Source organism: Pleurodeles waltl, chromosome 6 (assembly GCF_031143425.1).
Source record: "Pleurodeles waltl isolate 20211129_DDA chromosome 6, aPleWal1.hap1.20221129, whole genome shotgun sequence".
Lineage (NCBI taxonomy): Eukaryota > Metazoa > Chordata > Amphibia > Caudata > Salamandridae > Pleurodeles > Pleurodeles waltl.
Genome location: NC_090445.1, coordinates 1,718,998,600 through 1,719,017,139, shown reverse-complemented (window position 1 = coordinate 1,719,017,139; position 18,540 = coordinate 1,718,998,600). Strand labels below are relative to the sequence as shown.

General features: G+C 48.6%; 1 protein-coding gene across 1 annotated transcript; it reads left to right on the top strand.

Annotated features, from left to right (window-relative positions):
- The first annotated feature begins 5,413 nt into the window (after nucleotides 1-5,413).
- On the top strand, nucleotides 5,414-18,439 carry LOC138301840 (calphotin-like). The gene is made up of 4 exons (XM_069242336.1): nucleotides 5,414-5,492; nucleotides 17,309-17,611; nucleotides 17,792-18,315; nucleotides 18,431-18,439. The coding sequence occupies exons 1-4, from the start codon at nucleotides 5,414-5,416 to the stop codon at nucleotides 18,437-18,439; spliced, it is 915 nt and encodes a 304-aa protein (XP_069098437.1).
- Nucleotides 18,440-18,540: the final 101 nt, after the last annotated feature.

Sequence of the window (18,540 nt, the reverse complement as noted above, 5' to 3'; positions counted from 1 at the left end):
GACTTCATCCCAATTAAAGCCCGCCTCACGTATCCTAAGTATATTGTGCTGTTTAGTTGGCCATACCAACAGCATTGCAGTTTGGGAACTTTCACACATACAAGATGGGTCTCTTGCTTTGCAAAAAAGCAACCTGGGTTTTCCACCCCAGTAAAGCAGAGTGAAATTTGTGATGTTTCTGCATAAAATTAATTCCCCTCAGTTTTCATGTTATGCACTTATATAGAATTGCGAATGGTGCAGCATAGATAATGTGCAAAGAAGAATTACTGACTAAACATATAACTGGGGGTTCAAGCACCTTCGCAGACCAAGCTTCCCATTGGAATGGAAGAATGATCTTTTGGAAAAACAACTCTCTACATGACCGGTTACCCCGTAAAGGACAAATCACCCAACTTGTCTGGCCAGTTTCATTCCCAACAGTAGGACGAGGAACAAAAGGTGGGGCATGAGGAGTAGACAAGCAGAGACACCAGGACCTACTGATAGGTATGAATAGTGGGAGGAGTTCTCTGCAGTTAAAGCTAAGCCTGATTCTTCCTTTGTCTGAAAATAAGAGGTGTAAGAAGATTCACACATTGGAGGCTTAGGTGTATTACTGCAGAAAGGTCATAGGTGATGGAAACATTTGACATATTTCATGGCAGGGCAGGAGATCAAGCTTTGCACATCGCAGCAAAGAGTATTATTAAAGAAAGAACAAGATATCATTTTAGATAAATTCAGCAGCAGTTTGTGGAATAACCAATTCTGCAGGTGTGGCGTCCAGTTCCTCTGTGGCCATCCGGGGGTCATCACCCTATTTTCTTGATTCAGTGGAGATTAATATTGGGATGTTCGGCGGGTTGTACAAAGCTGCAGCCACCACCTTTCACTGTCCTTGCCATGCCGAAGATGGAGAGGGGCCCCTTCGAGTGGACCTCCGTGATCAGGTACTCTGCCGCCACCTAGCTGCGACCAGGCATTGAGGCAGCTGAGGACTGTTTAGGGCATGAGTTGAGATCTCCTTCGACGTTAGACTAAGCCTAGTCAGAGGCTACTTCTTCTTCTATAAAAAAGTGTGTCTGCTGACCACCTGATCTACACATTTGCTCGTGGAATAATAGTGTATATTTCATACCAAGATTCTGTAGCTTCTCCTTAACTTAGTTAAATGAATACACCATTATGTTGTACATCAATGGTATATTCATTACCTTCGCATTTTTAACTTTAGTACAATCCTTTTTCGGACTACTATCAGAATAGCATCTCTGTCACAATAATTTTTAATTGTGGTGAAAATTGGCCTTGCTGGTGATCCTGGAGGTGGAAGTCTCACTGTGTCTCTGGTAGCCTGTTCCACTACGAACTGCAAAGATATGGATTCAGACACTATATTGTTTTTTAAGGAGTCTTTAACGTTAATATAGCGAGCTGCATCTGTGCATCTGTGTCTTCAAGGCCTTTTGGCAAGCCTATAATGTGTACATTATTGCGGCGGGAACAGCACTCTAAATCTTCAAGTCTGTCATCCATGCATTGCACCCGCTCTGCAAGATCGTGACCCTGCCAAGCTAAAGCATCTGCGCGATAATGCAATTTTGTGAGGGCACGGTCACTGTTAGGAGGTTTCTAAGAAGATTACATTGATTTTCACATAGTAGAGTCAGAGCTGAACGGATCTCTGCTATTGTCATCAAAATCAAGTCCAGTTTATCAGGTGCTTCATCATAACCCCAAAAGAGGGGTAAAATAGTCTCAATATCTGACATATCTGTGCTTGCAGCATAAGCAGTCCGTTGCTTATCGCTATTCGAAAGATGTTTGTTTACCTGAACTGTGGAATTCCTGCATGCCCATTTGCAACTAGAAGTGTCAGTATAATCAATGTGGAGCTATAGATCAAGAGACAAACCAATGCATGTTAGGTGTGACTAAGAATGAAAGTTGCAGGTCAATAAAGAGACTGAGATTGCTGGTGGTGGTTGTGAACATGAAATAGGCCCGCCGCGCCCAGTGCTTACTGGTCATTTTTAATTATCCACTCCTGCTGCAACCAGCAGAGGGGTCTTAGGATATACCTTGGCAATTTGTGAATCAGTCTGCCTGCTTTGTTCTGAATGGCCTGAACTCTATGGCTCAACATTTTCGGAAGGAGTATTGCAATAGTCCCTAAAGCGGTCAGTGAAGTTGGAATATTGCAACACTCTCTCATGCAATCTGTGAGGGTGGAGTATTTCAAAAGTCCCCTATAGGGGCTATTGAGAGTAGAGAACTACATTAGCTCCATTATCTGCCATTAAGGGTGAGGTATTGCAATAGTCTATAAAAATGGCCAGGGAGGGGGAATACTGCAATAGCCCCTAAAGTGACCAGTGAGTGTGGAGTATTGCAATAGCACCTAAAGCGGCCAGTGAAGAGTACTGCAAATATCCCTCATCATGCCCAGTGAGGTTTGGGTATTGCAATAGCCCTTAAACTAGTCAGTGAGGGTGGTGTATCTCAATAGTCTCTAAAGGGGTCAGTGAAGGTAGATTATTTTAGTAACCTCAAAAACATTCAGTGTGGTTGCCGATTTTCAATACTCTTTAAAACCCACACTAAAGGTTGACTTAAGGCAATACGCTCTAACTCAGTCTGCGAGGGGTGAGTATTGCAATATCTGTGATAGCAGCCACTGAGGGTGGAATACTGCAGAAAGCAGTGAGTGAGGGTGGAAAATGTTGATAGTCCCTAAATCCTTCAGTGAAGGTGAAACACTGTGATGCTCTCTAACATGGTCTGTGAGAGTGGAAGGTGGCAAGAGCCTCTAAAGCAGCCAGTGAAGGTGGAATATACCAATAGTTTCTACGGCGGTCAGTGAGTGTGGACTCCTGCAGTAGTTTCTGAGGTGGCCACTGAGGGTAGAACATTACAATACTCTTTGACACAGCCTCTTAGAATAGAGCATTGCCATAACCCCTAGAGCACTCAGTGAGGGTGGAATATTGTAAAAGTCCCTAATGGGTCAATGAGGGTGGAGTCGTTCAACATACCCTAAAGTGGTATGTTTACACAATGTGAGGAAGAGTGAGAACTATCAAAACCAAGACTGAAAGAAAATCTTCAGAATGGGAACATCCAAACTCAGCGGGATCTTGGAGCCGGGTCAAAGCTTCTCCGTAGGGTTATCCCTTGGAGATTTGCACTTGACTCCCACCAAGAACAAGCACCACTCTTTGGATTAACTTTAAGAGGTATCCATGGGAGAGAACCTACTATCAATCCTCTTAAAAAAACATGAAAACTGGTTCCACTGCACATATAATACTCCGGTGTATACTCCCCAGCACAAGCTCATTCTTTATAGTGGGTTTTGCCATTCCGTTGCTGTCACTGGTAGACTACATGTGTCACTTCCATATATACGAAAACAGGTAAATACAAGGTTGTCACCTGTTACTGTTGTCTACACAAGAATCATGATCATTCACTCTCAGTGGCTCAATGAGCATCTCTCCAACAATGACTCATAACAAAGATTCTGAAATTGGGATGCCTGCTATTAATTCCGCCCTCATATTCAGCATGGCATTTGACTATGAAAATGATGCCCCTCCGAATCATTGTACGTAAATGTATCTCTCATGGATATCCAGAAATCTGCTATAGAGACAGACGTTGCAGATGCGCGTGTACGCGCCCAAAGCCAACAATACTTGTTTGATGAATCCCTGACTCCCCAACCCATAACTCGGAATTTTTAAATTCCTGTTTATTGATTCCTATTCAAAGTCGAGGAATGAATCCAAAATGAAGACACATTTAAATCCAAATATCTCCAATCACAAATGTCCATTAGCTGACACCCAATCAGACACTCCAAATCAATTACCCTTCTGCTCTCAAACAACAACTAACAATTTATGACTACTAGTGGCCTCCAGTCATTAAAGACCAAGGAGAACTTAGAATATAGAACTTGCATCAACAGCACTCAAAACGTACCTCAAAATAAATGTCTCCCAGTAACCTTCAGCTATTGACTCCAATTGCTGTCTCTAAATCAGTGACTCTGAACAATCAATCCAACTGATGACGTCAATTAATGACTCCTAATTAATGACTCCCAGTTCCCCAATCTAATAGACACCTCCAAATCGATGACTCTAAACTGACTCTGAATCTTTGTCTCCCATTTATTATTTCCACCAAACAATGACTCAGATTGAGGGATTTTTATTGATTATCCTCATTGAATGAGTGCCATTCAACAGGTGCCATCCTAAGACTAAAGACTACAGCGAATGGGAGCAATTTGATGACTCCTAACCAATGATCTCTGATTGATACTAACTGGTAACCCAATTCAATCACTCCAATCAATCATTCAGAATTAATGACACACGATTAATCAAGACTTACTGCCAATCACTTGCTCCTGGTTGAGCACTCATGAGCAAGACCTCTCAAAGCATAATGCTCAGTTTGTAATTCCAGATCAATGATTTCACATCACTGATTGACAGTCCTTGGCTGCCAGTCTCTGGAGCCTTTGGTCTTTGACCCCAGATCAGGTGCCTGCAGTTGATGGTTTCAGATCGATGACTCCTATTGATGGTACCTCAGTGATCACTGCCAAATGCTACCAATCAGTTCCTTCACTCTGTAGTTATCAGTCAAAGGACATCATGAACAGACCCCTGATTCAGGATCTCATTTAGTGAATTGTCTGGAATTACTCCCAGTAAGGGAGCACTAATTGATCAAACTATCCCACTTCTGATGATCTCACTCAATGTTTCACACTAAACGACTCTCAATCAACGACTCCCATTCAGTAATCTCCATTTACATACTCCCATCTCAAGAATCGCAATCAGTGACTGTAATTCAGACTTCCATTTAGATGCTTCTATTCAGTGACTTGTATTCAGTGACTCAGTCTCAAAGACTACCAGTCACTGACTCATAGTCAGTGACTGAAGCTCAGTGATTCCATTTAAGCAATTTTCCGTATTTGGTTTCTATTCTGTCTGTGGCTCACAGTCAGTGATTCTCACTAAGTACTTTTGTTCAGTGACCCCCATTCAGGAGGCCCTGCCCCATGTATCAAGTATTTCCACCATCCCACCAAGCCTCAGCAATGATGATGCGGCCGCCATGTTTGTCCTTACCATGAAGAAGAGGCCGACCAGCGTGGCCGCGAGCCCAATAGCCCCCAGGCTGATGAGGATGATCTGCCAGTCACTCAGGCCTTCAACACTGACTGAGCCTCCTCCGCTGAGCATGGTTGTCCCTGGGGGAGATGCAAGAAAAAGGGTTAGGGGTGTTGGGTGCAACAGTCTTTGACAGTACTTATAAGCCTTCCATTAAACCACCTAGTAGTATTCTAGATGTAGATGAGGCTGGTTGCAGACCACCTCCAAGGGCACACTCAAGGGGACCAATGGATGTCACTCCGCCCTTAAGAAGACAGCAGGTGGCCAGGACTGAACCCAATGCCATACCAAGTCTGACTACATCAGGTGAGTGTTCTTATAGGCTGGCAGTGGCACTAAGACTACCTGAAGACTGCAGGAGGTAGGGATGTTACAGACATATCCTCCCCCCCAGGCCCAGTGGCGCGTGGCACCAGTCTCTGTCTCCTATGGGGGACCCCTCAGTCCCTTGTTCCATCTTGCAGCAGGCTCCAGACTTCTCTTCTGTGTGCAGAGACAGAGAGGCTGGTGCTGCTCTGCAAAAATTAAAGGCACAAACATCCTATTTCGTTTCAGTTTGTAAACCCTGGGCATGGTCCAAGCAGCAGTCTTCTCATGTCAGACGTGGGTGTGGGCCCATGGAGATAGGCACACAGTGGAGCAGTGAGTGAGCTGGGCCCCTCAGTCAGTGTTAACCTGAAAAGATGACACAAATCAAGAGAAATCTGTGTTTCCGTTGTATGCTTTGCCTGGAAGTGGCAGCAGCTTCTCCTAGTGACAGCTGGAAATGAGTGGAGCTACGACTCACAACTCAGCAGCTGTTGGACAGGTGAGCACAGGGTAAAGCATTCCTTATTGGCTAATTCCTTGTTGGGTTACAACATATGCCTTTACCAAGCTTTTTTTTCCCCACGAATATATATCTATATATAGATATATACATACAAATATAGATATTATTTTTACCTGATTGCCAGTAGGTAGCTATATATACTTCAGTCAGTTCAGCTACTGTCTTGAAAGTTTTGGGGTGAACCTTTAAGCAGGGGCCTATAAAAATGGAGGGTCCTGAAACATGTTTTCCCAATGCATTTTCCCATAGGGATTTTGAACATGACTCCAACCAGAACCTCTGGACGGAATAACACCTAATTTGGCAGAAAGCTAGCTCTTCGTCCAGAAACAGTGCTCTTTGTGATTTTATGTAAATCTGTGGAGTAGTTTTTGAGATATTAGATTTTCAAAAATATAGATATCTAGGCATGCGGATATTCCACGGATCCAACTGGTGATATCTGATTGGCTGCCAACACTTCAACAAGGGAGTGTTGGCAGCCATCTTGGTACTTTGCTTGAGCTGTCGCACATAAATAGCTTAAAAAAGGAAACATTGCCAGGGTAGGGTCACCCAGAGACCCTAGCCTTGGTCTAGGAGTCCCCCATGGATCCCCGCCAGGGCAAAAAAGCATTTTTTGAAAATCAATCTCAGAAAAATCTGACCTTTGGTTTTATTTTCCTATCTGGTGGGAGTGGGACACATGTGCCTGCTCCAAGGGCTTTTATTATCTCCGGGTCTGGTAGGTGTGGGACACATGTGCCTGCTCCAAGGGCTTTTATTCTGTCCGGGGATGACCACCTTCCCGGAGCAATCAGAGATAAAAATGTGGGTGGCCGTGGGGCCCCACTGTGCTCCTGGGGACCACCATGTCCGTGGGCCAAAACGTTATGTTGATAGGGGGAAGGCCCGTATGGCCTTCCTCAGAGTCCTGGGGACCACAACCTCCCCAGGGCAAAATCGAATTTGCATGTGCGGGGCCACCACCTCCCTGGGGCAAACACAAATTAGACCTAGGGGTGCAGCATAGCTCCCCACAGCCTCGGAGACCACCACCTTCCCAGAGCAAATATTGAATTGCAAGCTGGAACTGAATGCCCCTCCTGCAGCCCCAGGGTCCGCCACCTCGCCGGGGCTGAAAGAAAAGAATGAAGGGAGTCCATTACGGGCCCCGCGGACCACCACCTCCCTGGGGCAAATACAACCTAGGAGGGGGGCCATGTGCACCCCTAGTAGAGCCATACATGGCCCTGGGTACCACCACCTCCCAGGACCGGCTCTTTCTAAGTTCCCAGGTGCCCACCCCCGGGGCATAGCTGTTTGCTTTTGCTTAGTGGGAACTGACAGCGCTCACCAAGCAAAAGCAAACATAATTGCGCTTTCTGCAAGTGGGAGGTGTCAAACAGCTCCTGTATGCAGAAATGTGAGTTTTCATCTGTTTTCCTGCACACAAACATGCATGCAGGGAAACAGATGAAAACATTGTTTCCATAAGCAGGGAGCCTCTATTTAAAACAGCTCCCTGCTTGCGGGAGCAATGCTGGCTCCCACAGCATGCCGGAAGCTGCCTAGAACCATGGGGGCTATCAGGCTGCCCCCACTGCACTCCGTTGGCAGCAAGCAACTTGCTTGCATGCCACTTTGAAGTTAGTCCATGGAGAGAATATGACAATACCAACAGTCTCTCCATAGAATGACTTCAAAGCGGCACACAAGCAAGATGTTTGCTTGCAAATGCTATAGCTTTGTTTTGGGGCTCAGCAGATGCAAGTCTCTTATGGCCTTCTGGCAAGGCTCCTGCACTGTTACTCAGTAGGTTGAAGGTCCAAGTCCTGGTATCTCATGCAGAGTGTCCGTTTACTTACTAGTGTTTTGACTGTTAAACATTCCTAGTGATGAAACATTTACATCTTTTTGCCACAAACTTGCAATGTCTTTCCTGTGGCCTTGAGGTAAAGGTCTCAGACGTTCACTCCAAAGGACGAGGGTTCCACTCTAGGTTTTTCAGTATTCATATTCCTGTTTTATAATCTTTTTAAATGCAAATATTTAGGATGTATGCTGAAATGTAATTGCACTCTTTGTACTTGACAATTACATTTTTCTTATCAATATGGCCTAAAATATATAATTTTAACTACATCATTTATTAAAGCTTAGAAAAACTCTCTGGCTGTGGGTGGCGAGGGTTGGATGGATATAGGGGTTGGCTGCGTGGTGTGGGGTTGGGTGGCCACAGGCCAGACCCTGTGGCCAACCCCTGCCATGCACTGCCAAAACCTGTGTGCAGCACAAGTTTGGGTGGCAATAGGGACTCTGCAGTCAACCTATGCCACGCACAGCTGAAGGCCATGCGCAGCAGTGATTGGATAAAAGTATAGGGATTGAAATTACTTTACATTAAAAACCCTAGAAATTCATTGAAAAAAAACAAAGGTTACAGGGACGTTATAGTTAGGAAAATAGAATTTAAAAAACCTTAGAAATTCACTAAAAAAAGCAAAGGTTATGATGACGTAATAGTTAGGTTCTGAATTTACTAGCACAAAACCAGAGAAATTCAACAGTTATAGTTGGAGTTATTACAAGTGACTCTAACTCCCCCCCTTTACCGTCCACTGCTAATTATCCCACAAATTACAGCACTCATGGCATCTTTGATAACATCATTGATAATGTCACTGTATCATCTGCAGTAAAATTACTGATCAGAAAGCTCTGCATGGCAGGGGTGCAAGTTATAGCTACCTTAGGGTGCAAGTTATAGTTATGTATATATATATATATATATATACATATATATATATATTCCACCTCAATGTTTTTCTTTCCAGTTCCCTGTCGCGGCAGGTCGTAACCGAGTAGCAACTCCCCTTACATCCATAACTTCTGTTTCTCACTGCTGACGCCAAGTAAACAGTCACGGCCACCAACTTGTCATTTCAGTAGCAGTTTATTTTCATAAACGTGACAGCTCTTCTAGGTCCCAACGTGTTTCAGATACTCAGGCGGTCATTCTGACCCTGACGGTTTTCAACCGTCAGGGCAGAGTGCCGCGGAAGCACCGCCAACAGGCTGGCGGTGCTTCATGGGCAATTCTGACTGCAGCGGTAAAGCTGCGGTCGAAAAGGGCAACCGGCGGTTTCCCGCCGGTTTACCCCTGCCCCAAAGAATCCTCCATGGCGGCGCTGCTCGCAGCACCGCCATGGGGATTCCGACCCCCTTCCCGCCATCCTGGTCCTGGCGGTAAAAACCGTCAGGAACAGGATGGCGGGAACGGGTGTCGTGGGGCCCCTGGAGGCCCCTGCACTGCCCATGCCACAGGCATGGGCAGTGCAGGGGCCCCCTAACAGGGCCCCATAATGATTTTCAGTGTCTGACTAGCAGACACTGAAAATCACGACGGGTGCCACTGCACCCGTCGCACACCAGCAACTCCACCGGCTTCATCGTTGCTGGGGCTTTCCCGCTGGGCGGGCGGGCGGCCTTTTGGCGGTCGCCCGCCCGCCCGCCCAGCGGGAAAGTCAGAATGACCGCCGCGGTCATTTGACCGCGGTGCGGTCTTCTGGCGGTCTCCGCCCGGCGGGCGGCGCCCGCCGGGGTCGGAATGACCCCCTCAATCTCCTTAAGAGCCGTGATCAAGGACACTGAGTCTCCGAAACACGTTGGGCACTAGAAGAGCTGTCACATTTATGAAAATAAATTGCTACTGAAATGACGAGTTGGTGGTCGTGACTATTTACTTGGCGTAAGCACAGAGAAACAGGAGTTATGGATGTATACATAATATAGTTAGGCTCATATTTTAAGAAAACGGAACCATAGAAATTCACCAGTTATAGTAAAGAGTTTCCCCAGGTAACTATAACTCGTGCCTCAAGGTAACTATAACTCGCGCCCTCGCCATGTACAGTTTTTTCATGAAAAATGTCATTGTAAATATTACATTACTCTCAAAGATGTTATCAAAGCTGTTATGAGTGCCGTAGTTTGTGGGGTCATTAGCAGTGCATGGCAAGGGCACGAGTCATAGGTACCTTAGGGCAAGAGTTATAGGCCCTCATTCTGACCTTGGCGGGCGGCGGAGGCCGCCCGCCAAAGTCCCGCCGTCAGGTTACCGTTCCGCGGTCGAAAGACCGCGGCGGTAATTCTGACTTTCCCGCTGGGCTGGCGGGCGGTCTCCTTCAGACCGCCAGCCAGCCCAGCGGGAAAGAGGCTTCCACGATGAAGCCGGCTCGGAATCGAGCCGGCGGAGTGGAAGCTGTGCGACGGGTGCAGTTGCACCCGTCGCGTATTTCACTGTCTGCGCAGCAGACAGTGAAATACATTTAGGGGCCCTCTTACGGGGGCCCCTGCAATGCCCATGCCAGTGGCATGGGCACTGCAGGGGCCCCCAGGGGCCCCGCGACCCCCCCTACCGCCATCCGGATCTCGGCGGTCCGACCGCCGGGATCTGGATGGCGGTAGGGGGGGTCAGAATCCCCGCGGCGGTGCAGCAAGCTGCGCCGCCGCGGAGGATTCAATGGGGCCGCGGTACACTGGCGGGACCCCGCCAGTGGTGCCGGTCCGACCGCGGCTTTACCGCCGCGGTCGGAATCCCCATTGAAGCACCGCCGGCTTGTCGGCGGTGCTCCCGCGGTCCTCCGCCCTGGCGGTCAAAGACCGCCAGGGTCAGAATGAGGGCCATAGTTTCTAAAGGTAACTCTAACTATAAATTGTGAATTTCTATGGTTTCATGCATTTAAAATGTGAGCCTAACTATAACGTTCCTGTAACCTTTGTTTTTTTTAATTAATTTCTTTTTTTTTTAATTCTCTTTCTTAACTATAAAGTCCCTGTAAACTTTGTTTTTTTCATTTCATTTCAATGTTTTTTTCAACATAAAGTAATTTTCATTACTATACGTTAATCCAACAATCGCTGTGCACTGCCGTACACGGCAGCTGTGGCCCTTAGGGCCCGACCTTGAGGCAAACCCTCTATACGCACCTAACCTTGCACCATGCACGGCCTTCGTCTGTGTGCAGCGGAGGTTGCCTGCAAAACGTGGCCTGCAGCCAGACCCTGCGGCCAACCCCATTAACCACCCAACCCCATGCTGTGCACAGCACTTTGGCTGTGTGCAGTGGAAGTTGGCTGCAGCCTGTCTGGGTGTCAAAATAGGTGTGGGAAGGTGTATCTGGGGGTGAGATTGGCTGTGAGAGTGTCTGGGTGTGAAAGTGCGTACATCAGTGTTTTAGTGAGTGTGTGTGTGGGCAGGATTGTGAGTGGGTGCATGAAGCTGTCAGTGGGTCTGTGAGTGGGTACGTAACTGTCTGAGAGTTTCTGTGAGTGGGTGCGTGAGGGTCTGAGAGGTTCTGTGAGTGGGTGCGTGAGGGTCTGACTGGAGATATGTAAGTGTGTGCACAAGGGACTGAGTGGGTCTGTGAGTGGGTGCGTAACTGTCTGAGTGGGTCTGTGAGTGGGTGCGTGAGGGTCTGACTGAAGATATATAAGTGTGCACCAGGGACTGAGTGGGTCAGTGAGTGGGTGCGTGAGCGTCTGACTGGAGATATGTAAGTGTGTGCACGAGGGACTGAGTGGGTCTGTGAGTGGGTGCGTAACTGTCTGAGTGGGTCTGTGAGTGGGTGCGTGAGGGTCTGACTGGAGATGTGTAAGTGTGCACAAGGGACTGAGTGGGTCTGTGAGTGGGTGCGTGAGGGTCTGAGAGGGTCTGTGAGTGGGTGCGAAAGGTATGAGTGCATGTGTGAGTGGGAGAAAAAGATTGAAAGAGAGAGAAAAAGAGCGAGGGGGAGAGAGATAGAGTTTTTTTAGGTTTTGATGTATGATCTACTTAGAATACGATATTTCTGTACAATTTAAAATAAAACAAGTATCTGTCATTCTTTTGCAATTTTGCAAAATAAAATATTTTGTAATTTTAAAAAAATGAAAGCGATTCTGGCTGGATTTAAACCCTCGCACTGAGATATTTTCTTTTTTTTTCAATAGTTTTTTTGCCTTTGTAGCCTTTTTTGGGCTATCTGGGACAGCAAAGGATCCCTCAAGGGCTCCCCAGCGTTCCCTACATATTAATTAATGTATTTATTTTTTTGCTTCACAAAAACGCTATCCGGCACTGCAGGGGAAACCTTAAGGCTTCCCTCGTGGTGCCATTGCTTCAGCAAGCACAGAGCTGCTTTGGCAGGAAATACAAATTTGAATTTCCCTTAAATTCTCAGAAACTACTGAATGGATTTACCGTAACCGCAATCTGCATACCGAAATCTAGCTTTCTGCCAAATTTGGCGTAATTCCTTCCAGTGGTTCAGGCTGTAGACATGTCTAAAGAACCTATGGGAATTCACATGGGAAACACAACTTTTTTGACCCCCCTTTTTTTCTCATCCTCCACTTGATGGATCACCCTGAAACTTTCCATGTGCAACAAGAAGCAACACAAAATGTTTTTTTTGGGAAAATGTTCGTGAAAAGACGTCAGAGGGTGCCAAAGATATAGACAAGTCAAAAAATGCTTTTACTATGGAAACGTGGTCTTTACTATAACTACAGAATGACATCCGCCACTAGGTAAAATATATATATAAATATGTATTACGTTTATAAAATTTAATATATTTTTTTTTCCATGGGGAAATTCCAAACACCCCTTTTCTTTTTAATTTGCTCGTAACCTCCCTTTACCACTACACTCCCCATTGCGCTAAAATGAACTTTACCCTCCTTTGCCTCTACTGGAGGTACTCCCCCAGTTTTATACCCTGAGACTTGCTGGATTCTCATGTTTTTCTGCTCAAGCTCCTGAACTTCTAAGCTATCCTAAGTGCAGTTGATTTGTGGCAAATTACTTGAGGTGGAAAAGCTTCACTGTCACATTTTTCTTCTCAGTTCACTTAGAGGAGGCGCGTGTGCAAATAAGGCTTTTGTTATTCTGGTTAACTCTGACTGTCGTCATTGCGCCACCCTGTCCTGGCTCCACACCTCATGGCCGTGCCCCATTTTGCCACCAGTCTCCGCCTCTCTCCATATGCGGGTTCCCAAAATAGGATTGTCTTGTTCACGCATTGGTCCACCATGCTCTCACACTGACTTTATCTTCTAGCAAAGAACATTCTCTAGCAATACAGCTCAGTGTAATGATGTACCTCCTATACTAGTGGCTGTGTTGCCTCCTGTGGTGCTGGTAGTAGTGGTACCCCCAGCAGTGGTGATAATGGTGTCTCCATCAGAGGAAGTAGTGGTGCCTCCTGTGATAGTGGTGGTGCCTCCTTTGATAGTGGTGGTGCCTCCTGTGATAGTGGTGGTGCCTCCTGTGATAGTGGTGGTGCCTCCTTTGATAGTGGTGGTGCCTCCTGTGGTTGTAGTGCTGCCCCCAGCAGTGGTAGTAATGGTGCCTCCAGCAGTGGTAGTAATGGTGCCTCCAGCAGTGGTAATAGTGGTGCCTCCAACAGTGGTAGTAGAGGTGCCCCCAGCAGTCGTAGTAATGGTGTCTCCATCAGAGGAAGTAGTGGTGCCTCCTGTGGTAGTGGTGGTGCCTCCTGTGATAGTGGTGGTGCCTCCTTTGATAGTGGTGGTGCCTCCTGTGGTTGTAGTGCTGCCCCCAGCAGTGGTAGTAATGGTGCCTCCAGCAGTGGTAATAGTGGTGCCCCCAGCAGTGGTAATAATGGTGTCTCCATCAGAGGAAGTAGTGGTGCCTCCTGTGGTAGTTGTGCTGCCCCCAGCAGTGGTAGTAGAGGTGCTACCAGCAGTGGTTGTAATGGTGCCTCCAGCAGTGGTAGTAATGGTGCCTCCAGCAGTGGTAGTAGTGGTGCCCCCAGCAGTGGTTGTAATGGTGCCTCCAGCAGTGGTAATAGTGGTGCCTCCTGTGGTAGTAGTGGTGCCTCAAACAGTGGTAGTAGTGGTGCCTCCAGCAGTGGTAGTAGTGGCACCTCCTGCAGTGGTAGTAGTGGTGCCCCCAGCAGTGGTAGTAATGGTGCCTTCAACAGTGGTAATAGTGGTGCCTCCTGTGGTAGTAGTGGTGCCTGCAGCAGTGGTATTAGAGGTGCTACCAGCAGTGGTAGTAATTGTGCCTCCAGCAGTGGTAGTAGTGGTGCCTGCAGCACTGGTAGTAGAGGTGCCTCCAGCAGTGGTAGTAGTGCTACCCCCAGCAGTGGTAGTAGTGGTGCCTCCAGCAGTGGGAGTAGTGGTGCCTCCTGTGGTAGTGGTGGTGCCTCCTGTGGTAGTGGTGGTGCCTCCTGTGGTAGTAGTGCTGCCCCCAGCAGTCGTAATAGAGGTGCTACCAGCAGTGGTAGTAGTGCTGCCCCTAGGAGTGGTAGTAATGGTGCCTCCAGCAGTGGTAGTAGTGGTGCTCCCAGCAGTGGTAGTAATGGTGCCTCCAGCAGTCATAGTAATGGTGCCTCCTGTGGTAGTAGTGGTGCCCCCAGCAGTGGTAGTAATGGTGCCTTCAACAGTGGTAATAGTGGTGCCTCCTGTGGTAGTAGTGGTGCCTGCAGCAGTGGTATTAGAGGTGCTACCAGCAGTGGTAGTAATGGTGCCTCCAGCAGTGGTGGTAGTGGTACCTCCAGCAGTGGTAGTAGTGGTGCCTCCAGCAGTGGTAGTAATGGTGCCTCCAGCAGTGGTAGTAATGGTGCCTCCAGCAGTGGTAGTAGTGGTGCCTGCAGCACTGGTAGTAGAGGTGCCTCCAGCAGTGGTAGTAGTGGTGCCTCCAGCAGTGGTAGTAGTGGTGCCTCCAGCAGTGGGAGTAGTGGTGCCTCCTGTGGTAGTGGTGGTGCCTCCTGTGGTAGTGGTGGTGCCTCCTGTGGTAGTAGTGCTGCCCCCAGCAGTCGTAGTAGAGGTGCTACCAGCAGTGGTAGTAGTGCTGCCCCTAGGAGTGGTAGTAATGGTGCCTCCAGCAGTGGTAGTAGTGGTGCTCCCAGCAGTGGTAGTAATGGTGCCTCCAGCAGTCATAGTAATGGTGCCTCCAGCAGTGGTAGTAGTGGTGCCTCCAGCAGTGGTAGTAATGGTGCCTCCAGTAGTGGTAGTAGTGGTGCCTCCTGTGGTAGTAGTGGTGCCTTCAGCAGTGGTAGTAGTGGTGCCTCCAGCAGTGTTAGAAGTGGTGCCTCCAGCAGTGGTAGTAGAGGTGCCTACAGCAGTGGTAGTAGTGGCGCCTCCAGCAGTGGTAGTAGTGGTGCCTCCAGTAGTGGTAGTAATGGTGCCTCCTGTGGTAGTAGTGGTGCCTCCAGTAGTGGTAGTAATGGTGCCTCCTGTGGTAGTAGTGGTGCCTTCAGCAGTGGTAATAGTGGTGGCTCCTGTGGTAGTAGTGGTGCCTCCAGCAGTGGTAGTAGTGGTGCCTCCAGCAGTGGTAGTAGTGCTGCCCCCAGCAGTGGTAGTAATGGAGTCTCCAGCAGTGGTAGTAGTGGTGCTACCAGCAGATGTAGTAATGGTGCTTCTAGCAGTGGTAGTAGTGGTGCCTCCTGTGGTAGTAATGGCTCCTCCAGCAGTGGTAGTAGAGGTGCCTCCAGCAGTGGTAGTAGAGGTGCTACCAGCAGTGGTAGTAGTGGTTTCCCCAGCAGTGGTAGCAATGGCACCTTCAGCAGAGGTAGTAGTGGTGCCTCCTGTGGTAGTAGTGGTGCTTTTAGCAGTGGTACTTGTAGCACCTCCTAGGGTAGTAGTAGTGACACCTCCATTTTTGGTAGTAGTGGTGCCTGCAGCAGTGGTAGTAATGGTGCTTCTAGCAGTGGTAGTAGTGGTGCCTCCTGTGGTAGTAATGGCTCCTCCAGCAGTGGTAGTAGTGGTTCCCCCAGCAGTGGTAGTAGTGGTGCCCCCAGCAGTGGTAGTAATGGTGCCTCCAGCAGTGGTAGTAGTGGTGCCTCCTGTGGTAGTAATGGTGCCTCCAGCAGTGTTAGAAGTGGTGCCTGCAGCAGTGGTAGTAGTGGCACCTTCAGCAGAGGTAGTAGTGGTGCCTCCTGTGGTAGTAGTGGTGCTTTTAGCAGTGGTACTTGTAACACCTCCTAGGGTAGTAGTAAGGACACCTCCATCTGTGGTAGTAGTGGTGCCCCCAGCAGTGGTAGTAATGGTGCCTCCAGCAGTGGTAGCAGTGGTGCCTCCTGTGGTAGTAATGGTGCCTTCAGCAGTTTTAGAAGTGTTGCCTGCAGCAGTGGTAGTAATGGCACCTTCAGCAGAGGTAGTAGTGGTGCCTTCTGTGGTAGTAGTGGTGCCTTTAGCAGTAGTACTTGTAGCACCTCCTAGGGTAGTAGTAGTGACACCTCCATCTGTGGCAGTAGTGGTGCCTCCAGCAGTGGTAGTAGAGGTGCTACCAGCAGTGGTAGTAATGGTGCCTCCAGCAGTGGTGGTAGTGGTGCCTCCTGTGGTAGTAGTGGTGCCTCCAGCAGTGTTAGAAGTGGTTCCTGCAGCACTGGTAGTAGTGGTACCTTTAGCAGTGGTACTTGTAGCACCTCCTAGGGTAGTAGTATTGACACCTCCATCTGTGGTAGTAGCAGTGGTAGTAGTGGTGCCTCTAGAAGTGGTAGTAGTAATGCCCTCAGTGGTCCCTGCAGCAGTAGTAATGGTAGAACCTCATATAGTAGCAGTAGTAGTTGTGCTCTCTGTGGTAGCAGCATTCCCTCCTGTGGTTACTGTGTCATCTGAGCTGTTGTTCCCACTCCTGTCATTGTAGTGGCTGTTGCTGCTGGAATGGCACCGGTTGTGGCTGCAGTTGTGGCTACTGTTGTGGCTGCTGTTGTCCCTGTTGTGATGGCAGCTGTTGTTGCTCATGTTGTTGCTTCTGTTGTTGCCGGGAGTGGTTCATGGGGCTTTGATGGGTGATGGGTGGTGCATGTGGGAGGTGTGGGGCTGGGTGCGGAGGCAAATGAATAAAAAAAAAAATCACTTACCTGCTTTACTGCTGCCGCACCGCTCCAATCCTGCACTACAGGCACAGGCTCCCAGCCTGCCCTGCAGCCAATCCGAACGCTGCTGACGGCAGCATTTGGATTGGCTGGGACAACCCAGCCAGGGCGCTCCCAGGCAGATTAGAAGACTGTGCTTGCTCTCTCCCAGGGCACATGTGTGTTTGGCCGGCCCACGATGTCCGGCCAAACATTCATGCACACAGGGGGGGGGAGTGCTGAGCACTGTTCCTCGTTCCCATTATAGCCCGTGGCTACGCCCTTTTATTACAAAACAATAATAAATATAGTTTATTATCATTTTGTAGTAAACAATTTGCAGTTGCTACTACTGGCGGGGTGACTCTCCTCCGCCATAGCGGAAGAGCCTCGCCTGGTTATTGCAGCTGTTGTTGTTGCTTTTGTAACTGCTGTTGTTGCAGCTGTTGTGGCTGTTTTTGTACCTGCTGTGGTGGCTGCTGCTGTTTCTCCTGTTGTTGCAGCGGCAGTTGCTGCTGTTGTTGCTGCTGTGCTGGGAGCTGAAGTGGCTGCTGTTGTCCCTGCTGTGGTTGCTGCTGTTGTGGCAACTGTTGTTGTTGCTGTGGTGGCAGATGTGGTAGGAGCTGTTGTTGCTGTTGTTGATGCTGCTGTGCTCCCTGCTGTGGTTGCTGCTGTTGTGGCAGCCGTTGTTGTTGCTGTGGTGGCAGCGATTGTTGCTGCAGTAGTGGCAGCCGTGATGACAGCTGGTGTTGCTGCTGTTGTGGATGCTGTTGTTCCTGTTATGGCTGCTGTTGTTGCTGCTGTTGTTGCTGCTGATGTGGTAGCTGTGGTTGCTGCTGTTGTGGCTGCCGTGGTTGCTGCTGTTGTGGCTGCTGTTGCTGCTGTTGTGGCTGCTGTGGTGACTGACGTTGTTATTGTTGTGGCAGCCATGGTTGCTGATGTAGTTGCTGTTGCTGTGGTTGCTGCTGTTGTAGCAGCAGTTGTTCCTGCTGTACTGGCAGCTGTTGTAGCAGATGTTGTTGCAGCTGTTGTTCCTTCTGTAGTGGCTACTGTTGTTGCAGAAGGTGTTGCTGCTGTTCTGGTTGCTGTTGTTGCAGTGGTTGTTGTTGCAGTGATTGCTGCGGCAGTAGTGGCTGCTGTTGCAGCTGTTGTGGCAGCTGTTGTGGCTACTGTGGTGGTAGCTGTTGTGGCTGCTGTTGTAGCTGCTGTAGTTGCTCTCGTTGTTGCTTCTGTGGTGGCAGCTGTGGAAGAAGCTGTTGTGGCTGCTGTGGTTACTGCTGCTGTAGCTGCTGTGGTAGCTGCTGTTGTTGTTGATGTAGTTTCTGCTATGGTTGCTGCTGTTGTTGCTGCTGTGGTGGGAGCTGTTGTGGCTGATGTGGTTCCTGCTGTTGTTCCTGCTGTTGTGGCTGCTGTGGTTTCTGCTGTTGTGGCTGCTGTGGTTCCTGCTGTTGTAGCTGCTGTGGTTCCTGCTGTTGTGGCTGCTGAGGTTGATGCTGTTGTTGCCACTGTGGTGGGAGCTGTTGTGGCTGCTGTTGTTCCTGGTGTGGTTGCTGCTGTACTGGCAGCTGTTGTAGCTGCTGTTGTTGCAGTTGTTGTGGCTATTGTTGTGGCAGTGGTTGTTGCTGTTGTACTGGCAGCTGTTGTGGCTGCTGTTGTAGCCGTTGTTGCTGCTGTT

Coding starts and splice junctions, on each gene's coding strand:
- LOC138301840 (XM_069242336.1), top strand. CDS start 5,414: ATGGATGTCACTCCGCCCTTAAGAAGACAGCAGGTGGCCAGGACTGAA. Junction 5,493..17,308: donor ACCAAGTCTGACTACATCAG/GTGAGTGTTCTT, acceptor CTGTTGTTGCAG/CTGTTGTGGCTGTTTTTGTA. Junction 17,612..17,791: donor GGCAGCCGTGATGACAGCTG/GTGTTGCTGCTG, acceptor TTGTTGTGGCAG/CCATGGTTGCTGATGTAGTT.